This window comes from Alligator sinensis, unplaced genomic scaffold (assembly GCF_000455745.1).
Source record: "Alligator sinensis unplaced genomic scaffold, ASM45574v1 scaffold697_1, whole genome shotgun sequence".
NCBI classification, from domain to species: Eukaryota; Metazoa; Chordata; order Crocodylia; family Alligatoridae; genus Alligator; species Alligator sinensis.
In genome coordinates, this window is record NW_005842426.1 from 1,243,643 (window position 1) to 1,255,508 (window position 11,866).

An 11,866-nucleotide genomic window follows, 5' to 3' on the forward strand; every position below is an offset into this window, starting at 1 on the left:
CGAGCGCCGCGCCCTGGGCGCCGCCGCCCGGCCCCGCGTGGCCGACGACGTGCGGGCAGACTTCCAGCGCCGCCTGCCCTACAGCTACCTGCAGCGAGCCTACATCCAGGTGAGCCCCGCGCGCGGACCGCGCCTCCCTCCCTCCCTCCCGGGCACCTTCCCGCACCTTCCTCCTCCTCCTGTGTGTCCATCCCCAGCACTCAGGACCCGCAGTGCGGTCCTTTCCAGCCAGACACCCTCCTGGTGCCGGCTGTTGTCCCCCGCCCCAGCACCCCGGATCCAGGATCAGCCACTCTCCACCCAGCACCTTCCTCCTCCTCCTGTGTGTCCATCCCCAGCGCTCAGGACCCGCAGTGCGGTCCTTTCCAACCAGGCACCCTCCTGGTGCTGGCTGTGCATCCCCCCGGCACCTGGGATTGCTTGTCCTGAGTCTGGTCCTCTCCGCCCTGCTGTCCTCCTGTCCCATCTATCCACCCTCAAGCATGCAGGATCTAGAGTCTGATCCTTTCCTCCCAGACACACTTCTCATCGGCGTACCCACCCCCCAGCACCCAGGATCACTGGATCCAGAGTCTGATCCTCTCCACTCAGCCACCCCCCTTGTCCTGTCTGTCCACCTCCCCCAGCACCCAGGATCCAGACTCTGCTCCTCTCCACCCAGACATCCTCCTTGTCCAGTCCACCCCCGCCCCAAGCACCTAGGATCCAGAGTCTGATGCTCTTTGCTCACCCACCCTCCACATCCTGTCTGTCCACCCCCAGCACCCAGGATCACTCGATCCCAGACTGATCCTCTCTGCCCAGCCACCCTCCTTGTCCTCTCTACCAGACTGGGGCACCCCCTTTCCCATCCCTTTGTGCCTCCAGCCCCCGGGACCCAGAGGAGCTCCAGCAGGTGGGAATGGCAGGTCACCCCCACCCAGCCACTCACCTGGCCGTCTTCCCCCCCACCCCAGCCAGCCTGGACCCATCATGAGGAATGGTCTAATAGAGGCCCATCACTAGAAAAGTTCCCTACAGTCTAAGGAGAAGGACTCCTGATGTTTAAAAGGGAGACTGAATTCCTCGGTGGCTGTAAGGATGGATGAGTGAGTGGGTCCTAGCACGACATGTTCCCATCGGGGTCACAGATCGCTGTGGTTTTGCACCGGAGGCTTTCTGTGTGAGCTGAGGACTCTCGAACTCAGCACATGATGAAAGCGCTCCTGTCCTATTGGAAGTGCAAGCAGGAGGGAGGAGGGCTGACAGACTCACCGTGCTTGGAGGGTGTTCATGGACAAAAAAACCCCACTGCCATCACCGGGCAGCTCTTCTGTGTCAGCAGCACGTTGAATAGCTCGGACGTCACTAGCAGGGGGTTTTCCCTAGGTGTGTGCACACACGTGCGAGAGAGACACGGAGATACAAGCTAGTATCATCCTCTCTGCTCCCGGCTCGCTGGTGGCACGAGATGCTTTGCTGGATACAGCCAAATCAGGGTTTCCTGGTTCTCACCCCCAAATAACATTTATTTTTGGATGAAGAACGCTTTGCTGCCTCGGTGAGCCTGCTTATTCAGGCTTATTCACCCTGGGAGAGTGTAGCCTTGTTCAGTGCCGTAGCAGCCAAGCCCCGTGTGTGAAGCCAGTCACCCTCTCATGGCTTTCCTAGCTGTTATTATTGAAACCATGGGGAATGCTATTCTGTGCCAAGGTTTAAAACGGTGCTGGGATGTTCCCTCTGGACTGCGTCCTTATTTCACTGAATGCAGGGCCTGGCAGTTGGGACCGGCCGGTGTTGAGCTGGCGGCCTGCCTGCGGCTTGGCGGCCACACGTTTGCCGAAATCTGTCACCGAGCGGAGAAGGGAGCTGCAGTCCTAGAGAGCGCGGAGGCTTCTCACATAGTGACCGCACGGTAGAGGATCGCGGGCTGCAAGTGCTTGTCCCCGGGGTTAAGGCCCTACTGGAAATCATATTGCTGAGTTGTTTGCACTTCCCTTCTGGGTTTTGTCATGTGTTGGCTTTGGTCTGGGCAGCTCCCAGATCTGGGAACACAAAGAAAAGGGCATGAAGGAGGTGAAGCATCCTCGTGCATGGAGAGGACCGCCCTCGCAAACAAGACCAGCGCAGGACCCCCTAACAGGGGTCCCTTGAAGTCAGTGGCACCCTAGACCTTGGTGTAGCTTAAAACCAGCCAGCTGCAAGGCCAGCGGGATATTGCACACCTGCGCCTGGGCCCCGCGGCCCCGCTCGGGTTTTACAATCCCTGCAGAGAGTGTTTCCCCACTCTCTCTTGTAACAATGCTTGTTCTCAGGCTCGGCACGAATGTTTGAGTTTCAGCCCCCGCTGTCAGGGAATGGATTTCTATTTTTTCCCCCCTTTGGATGCAGCTGTTTTCATTTGGATTGCAAAGCACCCTGTTGTCAGAGCCTTTCTCGCGCTTCTCTGGTTCGGTCCCCGGCAAGCCAGGGCATTCTGCATCGTCCTTCCTGAGCAGATGTGTTGCTAGAGGAAAGACTCTCTCTGCCTAAGGATGCTCTGGGATAAGTCGCTCCAGGGCAAAGACTTAGCCAGGCCAAGTGTGGTCTGTTCTGATTACAGAGGGAGGTCCAGACATGGGTTTTATCTGCAATTATACTGAATGGGAGCTCTCCCAGAGTTGCAACCCATCCCGCCTGCATCCCTCTGTATTGCACATTGCTTTGCTGCCCTATGCAGGGCTCTCCACGTCCTTCCCCCGGGATGCCTCTGCCCAGGGCTTCACCAAGGGGGTGGTTCATATCTGTTCTGCCCACTGCTGTCTGCAGTCTCGATCTCTGCTGAGTCCCTTTCCCGGCTTCTAGATGAGCCGAGCCCCTCTGCAGCTCCCGCTGGCTTCCCTCGGACAACCCCTGCCCTTGTACTGCAGCGGTGCCAGAGAGGTGGGCAGGCTGTGCCCAAACCCCCTTGGCTAAGTGGGTCTTTCTCTCTCATTTGGCACTTACGCTGCCAGCTCTTCACTCCTGTGTATCAGCCAGTCTCCTCGTGCCTCTGCAGAGCAAGGGTCGCTATTTATTTTCCTTCCACCCGGGCAGCTGCGAAACCTCCTGTGTGCTTTTAAGCCTCGGAGCTGGGCCTTGCATTGGGCTGCTCGACCCCTGCTTGGCTTTTCCACACCAGAAAGGAATTAAGGAGGTTAAATATCCTTCCTACGGTGTGTCCTGTCCCCTTTGCATGGCTGGGGTGGGTGGGTGGCTGCTGGGGGACTTGGCTTGATTTCCTGCTGTGCTTTGCCGGCAGCCGTGGATGTCGTTTTGCATTTTCAGCGAGGAGCAGCGGTGTGGAATGTGCTCTGGACGCCCACTCCTGACCTCTTGCCTGCTTCTTCCTTTCTCGGGAGGGGAAGAACATGTCCCCTTGGGAGGCAAGGACAAAACATGGAATAAATAACAGCTCACGAGGCTTGGCGCTCAGACAGCCCTTTGAAAGAGGCAGGGCCGTGTAAAGGCCAGCTAATCCCTGGTGCATCGCAGCGAGGTGAGAGGAGGGAGTGCCATCCTTCCTGTCTCGAGTCAGGGCCCCAGGGGGAAGGTCCTTGCCGCTAGTCGCAAGCAATGCCAGGGAAGCATGCAATCCAGATCCAGAAGCACAGGGTCTGTTATGCTGCAGCAGACCCTTAGGTTGGGCTGTCTGTGCTGCTGGGATCCAGAGTCACTCTGGATTCACTCCCGTATAAATGAGAACCCCTGCAGGACATCATTGGGGGAAACCAGTTTGGAATAAAACACTTTCTGCAGGTCACTGGGCTCTTTGTGTAGTTCGAGATGGTCCCACGGCAAAGGCAAGGGGCTAACGGCGGATCACCTGCCCTTGCTGGGCTGGAGCTGTTCACTCTGCTGCAGTCGCATTCATCCGCTTGGTTCCTTACGTGATTTTCTTTGTTTTCCTTCATTTTTCGAAGGACAAACGGGGAGGGAGGGAAGAGCAACAGGCATGGGCATGGATGGGGGGAGTTCTTCTAATGCACCGAGGTCTCAAAGGGATGGATTTGGTAGCCATGTTGGTCTGAGACAAAAAAAAATGCAAAATAATCTAGAACTCTGGGTTCAGAAATGATACCGTTTATTAGACCAGCCAGGAAATTGCAAAAAAAAAAAATATATATATATATCTTTTTTTCTGCATGCTTTTGGGCTCAAACGTCCTTCATCAGGCTCTGGGAAAATTAAAGATCGTAAAAAGTCCCCATAGGTAGGGAATAAACTTCATTTTTGCACAGAGGCAGCTGGAGTTGGGAATCTGTCCCTTTGGGTCCATGAGAGTGTCTTTGGGAGTGTCACTCTCAGGGACTTTTTACCATCTTTAATTGTCCCAGAGCCTGATGAAGGGTGTTTGAGCCTGAAAGCTTGCAGAGAAAGAGATGATTTCTTTCTGCGATTTCCTAGCTGGTCTAATAAACGAGATCATTTCTGAACCCGGAGCTCTAGTTTTTTGCATGTCTGGGGTTGAAAAGAGAGGCAAAGTAGCCTGTCATCGGTGTGGATGCGTCTTGCTGGCACTCCCATCACACCAGCAGAGCCCCGTACCCTGCTGCATCTCTGCCGGGCTTTGGCAGGAGCGGGCTGATCACCCCTGGCAAGCTGGCATTTCATCCGAGCGTGCCTGGCACGGCACTGAAGCCATTTGTGCTGAACGCTGCCTGGAGGCTGAAGCTCCTTGCCCTTTTCCATGCTGCTCAGCAAGGCAGGGAGGTAGGACTAGGAAGCCACATCTGGCACGACGGCCCTCGCTGGCAGCTGAATCAGGAGCCGTGTTGCAACTGGCTGTGGACATTGTGCCTGTGAACAATACGACCGAGCAGAGCCCCCTCCTCTCCCGGCGCTGGCTCCCGTGAGTCAACAGCAGCCCCCGGCCAAAAATAACAAGCCTCCTCCTGGAGAAGGGGCTCTGTCATCAGTCACACAATCGCTCCTTCTCTCCTAGCCCGCTGCATGCAGCCCTCGCCCTGGGGTTTCTTTTCCTCCCCTTGTTTTCCTCCCATGCACCTCCATGTCCCCTGATTTTTACCTGCATGATCTTTGTTTCCTTCCTGGTTTGAAGCTCCCCGAGTGCTCAACTCTTTTTGTTCCTCAGTGCCTGTTGCTGAACTCGTGCCTGCCTAACAGAAGTGCCTGTGCCCATTGCCTCTTCTCTTCTCTTGGTGCATCGCAAGCAATGCCAGGCAAGCGTGCAATCCAGATCCAGGAGGACGGGGTCTGCTACGCTGCAGCAGGCCCTTGGGTTGCTGCTCCGATCCAGAGTCAGTCTGGATTCACGCCGGTAGAAACGAGAACCCCGGCAGGATGTAGGTGGGGGAAGCCAGTCTGGAATAGGAGGCCAGGCTGGATTATCAACCTTTTAATCTGTCACTGCCATGTGACTCAGACCGTAAGGAGCGGGAGCTAACTGGAGAACTGTCAGGCTCAAAATACTCTCAAACAAATGCCCTTACCCCCCCATCTAGGTCATTGAAACAGAAACCGCTTCAACATCAAACTGGCTTTCACTTTTTAGGTTTCCTTTCTGCATTTCCCTTGATTGGGATATACTGACTTAACTCTCTTTATGGCTAATATTGCCTTCTAGAGGACCTGTGTTCACACAAGGCGCCAACATTTAGGTCCTCTCTGTACCGGGGCATGAGGGATGCTTATAAATCTAGCCAGTGCCTTTGGGTGTCGCTGAAAATAATGCAAACTTCTGTACTGACCATGAGTTTTGCTGCAAATCTTGTTTTTACAGACACTGCCTTTGACCTCCCAGTAGCTTTCCCCAATGTAGCCCTCCTCCCTTATGGGTGCTGGGACAGTCAAGAGCAGGCAAGGCAGCTGCTTTGCCCCTGTATTGCCCAGCACTCTTCCCACAGGGGTTTTAACCCACTGCACAGACATTCATCCTGATAGGGATGGGTGGGAAACTGAGGCCTGGAGCGATGCAGGGACTTGCCGAAGGCCGTGTAACAAGGCAGCTGTCTGCAATCAAAGCCTGACGTTCCCACGCTCCTCTCTGCGCCGGCTCTACCGATGTGAAAATCCAAGAGGGAGGTAGGAAGCATATCATCTGTAAAACCAACAGGCATCAAAGCCTTCCTTTCCATCCATCGGTAGCACTGGACCGGGACCCGAAGCTGATGCCTTGCAGTCATAAACAGTCCCCTGGCACTTGCTGCAAGCTGGGAGGATCTTTGCTATGGCGTATCTTCCAAATTCCTTCCATCTCATGTAATGACACCCTGTCTGCCTACGCTCCAGGCTGCAGGATGGCACCGGGGCATGCATTTCTCTTGCCTTAGTGCAAAGATCTACAGACACCAGGGACTGGCTTGGGATTTGCACGGTGGTGAACATCCAGCTTGTTCTGCTTCCCCCAGAGATTTCCCTTCCTTTCCTGCCTAGTGCAGCATCGCCGCGTGTTGCAACCAGCTGCTGGGCTCTACTCCCGGGCCGGCTGGGTACAGATGGGGCAGGCGGCGACTGCGCCGTGCGTCCCATATCAGCAGGATGTGGAGAGAGTTCAGGATTGGTGCGTGACCGCAGCGTCAACACGGTGCCCGGGTAACATGCTGATAAGGCATTCCAGGTATTGCCGTAGCTGCAGGAAGAGGCTGGCCTCGGGAGAGCTGCTTGCTTTTGCAGCCGTGTTGCTAATGGCATGGGATAGCAGGAGGAAAAGCAAATGTATGCGTGACTGCAGCTGCTGGGACATATTTCTCATGAGCGTCACCACCTGCCATGCCTTTTGGAAACCCTGCCCGTCTTGTTCTCCTTCAGCTCGTGCCCCGTGGGCCTCCGTTTCCCCAAAATGGAAATGGAAAGCCCTGGCCGTAATGACGACAGCAACGTCTTTCATCCGCACGCCCCATTTCACTTGGATGCTGAATAAATAAATAGTGGAGTTCTTAGGAAAAATCTCTGCATTTAGCTCGGCTAAGGTCGCATCCCTCGGCCTCACCCCCAGGGCAAACATCCCAGTGGTCAGGGAGGTTAAAGTGACTGCGGTACAAAAATAAACCCGTCTGCAAGGGATGAAAGCACTGAGGCTTGTTCATGGGTTTTGCAAACATCGGCTCGGGCCCGGGGCTGCCCTGAGAGCCGGGGCTGGGTCCGTGAGCTTGTCCTGGGTAGCTCTGTGCTGGAGGAGCAGTCGTATTTAGTTAGTCTAATACAAGATATCACATCCACTCGAAGAACCTTGCCTGCCTGTGAAAGGAGTGAGGGGGACGTGTCTTGGACCTGGGAACTCGTCGTTTCCCTGCAGACTGGCTGCAGCATGGGCAACGGCAGGGAAAAGTTAAAGAAAACCAAGTCAATGCTCCAATCCCTAACCAAAAATGAATTTTGGTTCCAACTAAGCTGCTCAACCTTGATGACAAAGTTGGGACCCATCCGAGAGCTGGAAGCTGGACCTAAACTAGCAAGAAGGCCCGGGGTTGGCACAGTGAGCGTGGGAAGCTTTGGAATAAGTTAACAAAGATTGTGGTGGCTTCTCCATCCACCGGCAATTATCGCCTCCAGTACTGGACATCTTTCTAGGGGGTTTGCTGCGGCCAAGTGGCTCTTGGGCTTTTCGAACCAGCGGTCTGTCCGCTCGATTACCCTGAGGCATCCATGCACCCTTCTCAGGAAACTCTTCTTAAAAAGGTGGAGAGAGATCCTGGCTCCATCTGTGGCTGTCCAGATGAGGAGCACCGTTTTGGCTCTTCCAGTCCATCGCAGCTTGATGCATGAAGTTGAGAGTGAGATGAAGGGGTTTGCGCGCCTCTGCCCTCATTCCCTTCCCGTTTGTTAGTTGTAGCGTGGATAGCTGAGAGCAGACTTCAGGCAGAAGCAGGGTAGATTTGCACCTTGTAGGCTAACCAAAGTAAATGCACATATATGCACTATATATATGTATATATATGTATGTATGTCTATAGCACAAGCTCTCGTGAGTTGAAGCTGACGTCATCAGATGCTGCAGGGAGGCCAATCTGGGTTTTTCTTTCATGCCCTAATGCTTTAGGTGCACCCGAGTGCTGATCCCACGGTGGCTGATTTGGCTCCATGGAGTCATTGGAGATCCCAGTGCAAGGATGCGACTAAGAAGGGCTCAACAGACTCCTTCAGAGCAGCTGCTTAAACAGCCTGGCTTCAGGCTTCCTGGGTTAGCGAGGACAGAGCAGGAGCCCACGTCGCACCCTGCCGTCCACTGCCCTTTGCACCCTGCTTTCCTGCCGCCTCCTCTCTTCCCCCTCCACAAACAGCTCTTGCCATATCTTCTTGTGCAGCGTTTGCCTCTAAAGCAACTTGCTCGTGACTTTTGCTTTCAGAGTGCTGCCCTGTGTCTGCATTCGGTGTTTTCTTTTGAACCTTTGCTGTGAATCGTGCATTGGTTTCCACCACACTACCACGTTGCATTTGGGGGTAAGCTTGATGCTGATCCTAAACCGGCTCTGGCCCCTGGTGCCTGCAGTCTCTTGCTTTGGATTTGAAGTGGGATTACTTTACGGTGCATGTTTGCCGTCTGCAGGGAACGGTAGGGGAGCGTGATAAGGAAGGGCCAAATCTCTGGCTCAGCTCTTTGCTGTCTTGTAGCAGGACCCCAGCAGCTACTCCTGTAATACGGCCAAGCTCAAGGCAGCACCAGGCATCTGGGTCATAGGATCTTGGCTTGTTTGTTCATTTCTGCTTCAGATTGAGTTAAAAATTCATCAGCTTGCTGGGCCTGTTGCTGAATGAGAGAGGGACACGGGGCCGAAAGAGGCCTCTCAGGCCATTGACCCCATTTGCTAGTAACCTTTCATCTGCTCCAACCCCTTACACGCCCTCCACCGTGCCACACGTCAGTTGGGGCTGGTCCTGCCGTGACCAGGGGTTGGACTAGATCTTTTCCAGCCCAAGGCACGCTTACATTCATAATAATTTCCCACCGCACACCTGTTAGGGCATTCCCCATCCTCATACCTATTGTAGTTCATTGCAGCTCATTGCCGTGGCAAAACTCTGCGGCACACCTGTTCATTTCTGAGGACACACTTTTGTGCCGCGACACGCTGGTTGGGAAGTACCGGACTAGATGTGACCTCCCGAGGTCCCTTCCCACCCTCATTTTATCTGATTCGATGATTCTCAAGATGGGAACCGTGCCTCCTGCTACAAAGGACGTCCCCCTTCCTCTCCCCGCAACAGCCTGTGCCAGTCTGGATTGGGGGAAAAAAACCCTTCCTGACTCCAAACGAGAAGTGGCTTCGACCTTGAGCAGAACAAGACCCAGCCATCCCCTGATCAGTCCTCCCACCACTAGCTGTGGATGATATCTGATGCTCCAAGAGGTGGGGAGACATGGTACCCAAGTGTTCGTCTCCATGGGGCATAAATCGTGGGGCTGGCTTCTGATTTCAGTGACTCCACAAAGTCTGTGCAGCTCCCTAGAAGTGACACAGGGAGACTGAAATCCTCAAATGGTGTTTGGTTTTGCAGCAGCAGTTCAGATTGCAGGGTGAAAAGGCTTCAAAGAGCCTTGGGTGACTTGGCTAATAGGGGAAAAATTGCCTGAGAAGCCCCAGGGCTGCAACAGGTTGTGTCCACCCTCCTTTCCATAGCTACCGGCCTCTTCAGCAGGCCCTCCAGAGCTGATGCCAAGGGCCAGGGATTTAACCACTGAATAATTATAGCAATAGAAATAGCCTCCACTCCCCACCCTTTCCTTCCCACACGCTCCCTCTGATCCCAGCTCATAAATGTCCTTTTCTCCTTCCTTGGATGGGAAGCAAAACCCACGCGTTCTAGCTAGAGCGTACAGCAGATCTTGGCCGCGGCCCATCCGGTCTGGAGGCCAAGTATAGTCTTGTTGCTTCTTGTTCATTTGCAAAGAGGGAAATGAGGTCTTCTAGGGCTGCATGAAAGGATGCACATACATGCCCAGCTGGCAGGGGGCCAGGGCATGTCCCACCCTGGCATCACGTCTGTGAACGGCCAGGGTGAGGGTCAGCCGCCTGAGCTCCCCACATCAAAGCTTAATCTTGGCTGATAGCAGGCATGCCTGAGCGAACGGGGCTGGGCGGGCACACAGCTGGCTTCCTTAGCATGATGGGTCTCCGGGCAGGCGGCGAGTTTTGAAGTTGCAGCAGGCGTGGGCAGGTAGAGCCCATATCACGGTGTGCAAGCTGCATTTTAGAGGAAAAAATGTGGAAGTGGGGAGGGTGTCCAGAATGAGGTGACAAAGTAAATCCCCAGCTGCCGTGTTTCAATAGAGGCCTGATTATGGCACCAGAGGTGGGTTTCTCGTGGGCACGGGTTTGCTTTTCTGCTGGGACTGAACTTCCCAGCTCCTGCCGAAGGCTGGGTGCTCAGCACTTGGAGATCAGGCTGGATCATCTGGACTCTTGCCTCCATGTGAACGTTTGGGTCCCAGGTTTTAAAGACCTGCTTCTCTTGTGCTCCCCACCTTCGTGTGTCACTTCTGCCCGCTCAATGCTGCCATTGCTCAGGCTCACGTGCAATGCTGGTCCCTCCTGGCACCTGTATTGGGACAGAGCAGGAACCTCTCCGGGCAGCGTTGCTTCACCCCTGGATCAGAGACACCAGCTTGGTTTTAATGGTCAGGAGTGGAGATGCCTCTACTCCATGGTCCCTCGCATGCTCTTTCTGCACTGCATCCTGTCCTCTCCCACCCTTGCAACCCTCCCACTCCCCAGGACACTGTGAATTATTATAGGACTGTAGGGAAAATGGAGAAAAATATGGTTATTTCTGCATTTTTTTATTTTTATTTTTTTTGCTCCAGTTTTGCTTTCCTCCAGGTTTTGATGCTCGCTGCAATTCTGCACAAGGCGAGACCCCGAGCCTGCCTGGTGCCCTGCATGCACCGGGGCCGTATGCATGCAGTTGTCCACTCCATTCAATGGGTGTGTGTGGGAGGGGGGGCAGTATCGTTGGTGCCTTGTGGGCTGGTCCCATGGCTTTGAGACCACCCCTATGCAGTGCCAATAAGCTGAAATTCCCAACTCAAGACACTGGATGAACTCTCTCTTGTGTCCAGACCTAATCCCATGCCTTCCCAAAAAGGCCATGTGTGATAGCTTGCAAAAGCCTTCCAGATATTTGCAGAAGCTCTTGCTGAGGCTGCCAGGGGAGTGAATGGAGCCTGCTGGATGATGCCCAGAGAGCTCCATGCACAAGGTGGTCCATGCCAAGGTCCCGCCGGCTCTGAGCACCCGCGTCCTGGGATACTGTCTCCCCTCGGGAGCACCTGTGACTGCTGCTGCCGCCGAGATGTGTCCCGGTTTTAATCAGCCTTAAAGACAAAGCGGCAGCTCGAATACTCCAGTACATTTCGGTCGGAGATCATTGCCCCTTTCTGAGTTGCAAGATACACCGAAGATGACCAGGGTCAACAGGGCTGTGAATCAGCCCAGTCCTACTCTTCCCTCTTGTTTTTGGGTGCACTGAGTTTATTCCCCTGGGGTAACGGAGAACCGCGGAGTACCCTAAATTAGTGCAGATGCACCAGGAAGGATGCAGATGTACCATGCATTTGTGCAGATGCACCACGTATTTATAGACACGCCGGATCCATCCTTTCTTGCTGAAAAGACCCTCATAAACATCACTAGGGGAGCATAGGAACTGTGATAATTTTATTTTAAAGGGTCGAATTGCAGCACAGGCTGTGAACTACAGTAGAGGGCAAGAGACTGAGTATTTAAAACTGTTTTTTTTTTTTAAATACTCAGTCTTGAAAGGAGCCCTTTTTGTGCTGCTTGCAAAGCTTTCTGACACCCTTAGTTTGGGTTCCCTTCTGCAGCCTGGTGTGAGCCCACCCTCCCAGTCTCGTGCCAGCTGCAGGGAGTATTGCCATCCGACTATGTGCAGGAAAAGAGTTCCTTTC

The 11,866-nt window shown here is 54.1% G+C and overlaps 1 protein-coding gene across 1 annotated transcript in view; it reads left to right on the plus strand.

The window, feature by feature from the left end:
- The window catches only part of LOC102368146 (prolyl 3-hydroxylase 2-like), a 104,427-nt gene that overhangs the window by 6,090 nt on the left and 86,471 nt on the right, over positions 1–11,866 (plus strand). The window contains exon 2 of the mRNA XM_006030150.2: positions 5–109. Within this exon, the coding sequence (XP_006030212.2) occupies positions 5–109 (105 nt within the window). The remainder of the gene's footprint in view (positions 1–4; positions 110–11,866) is intronic.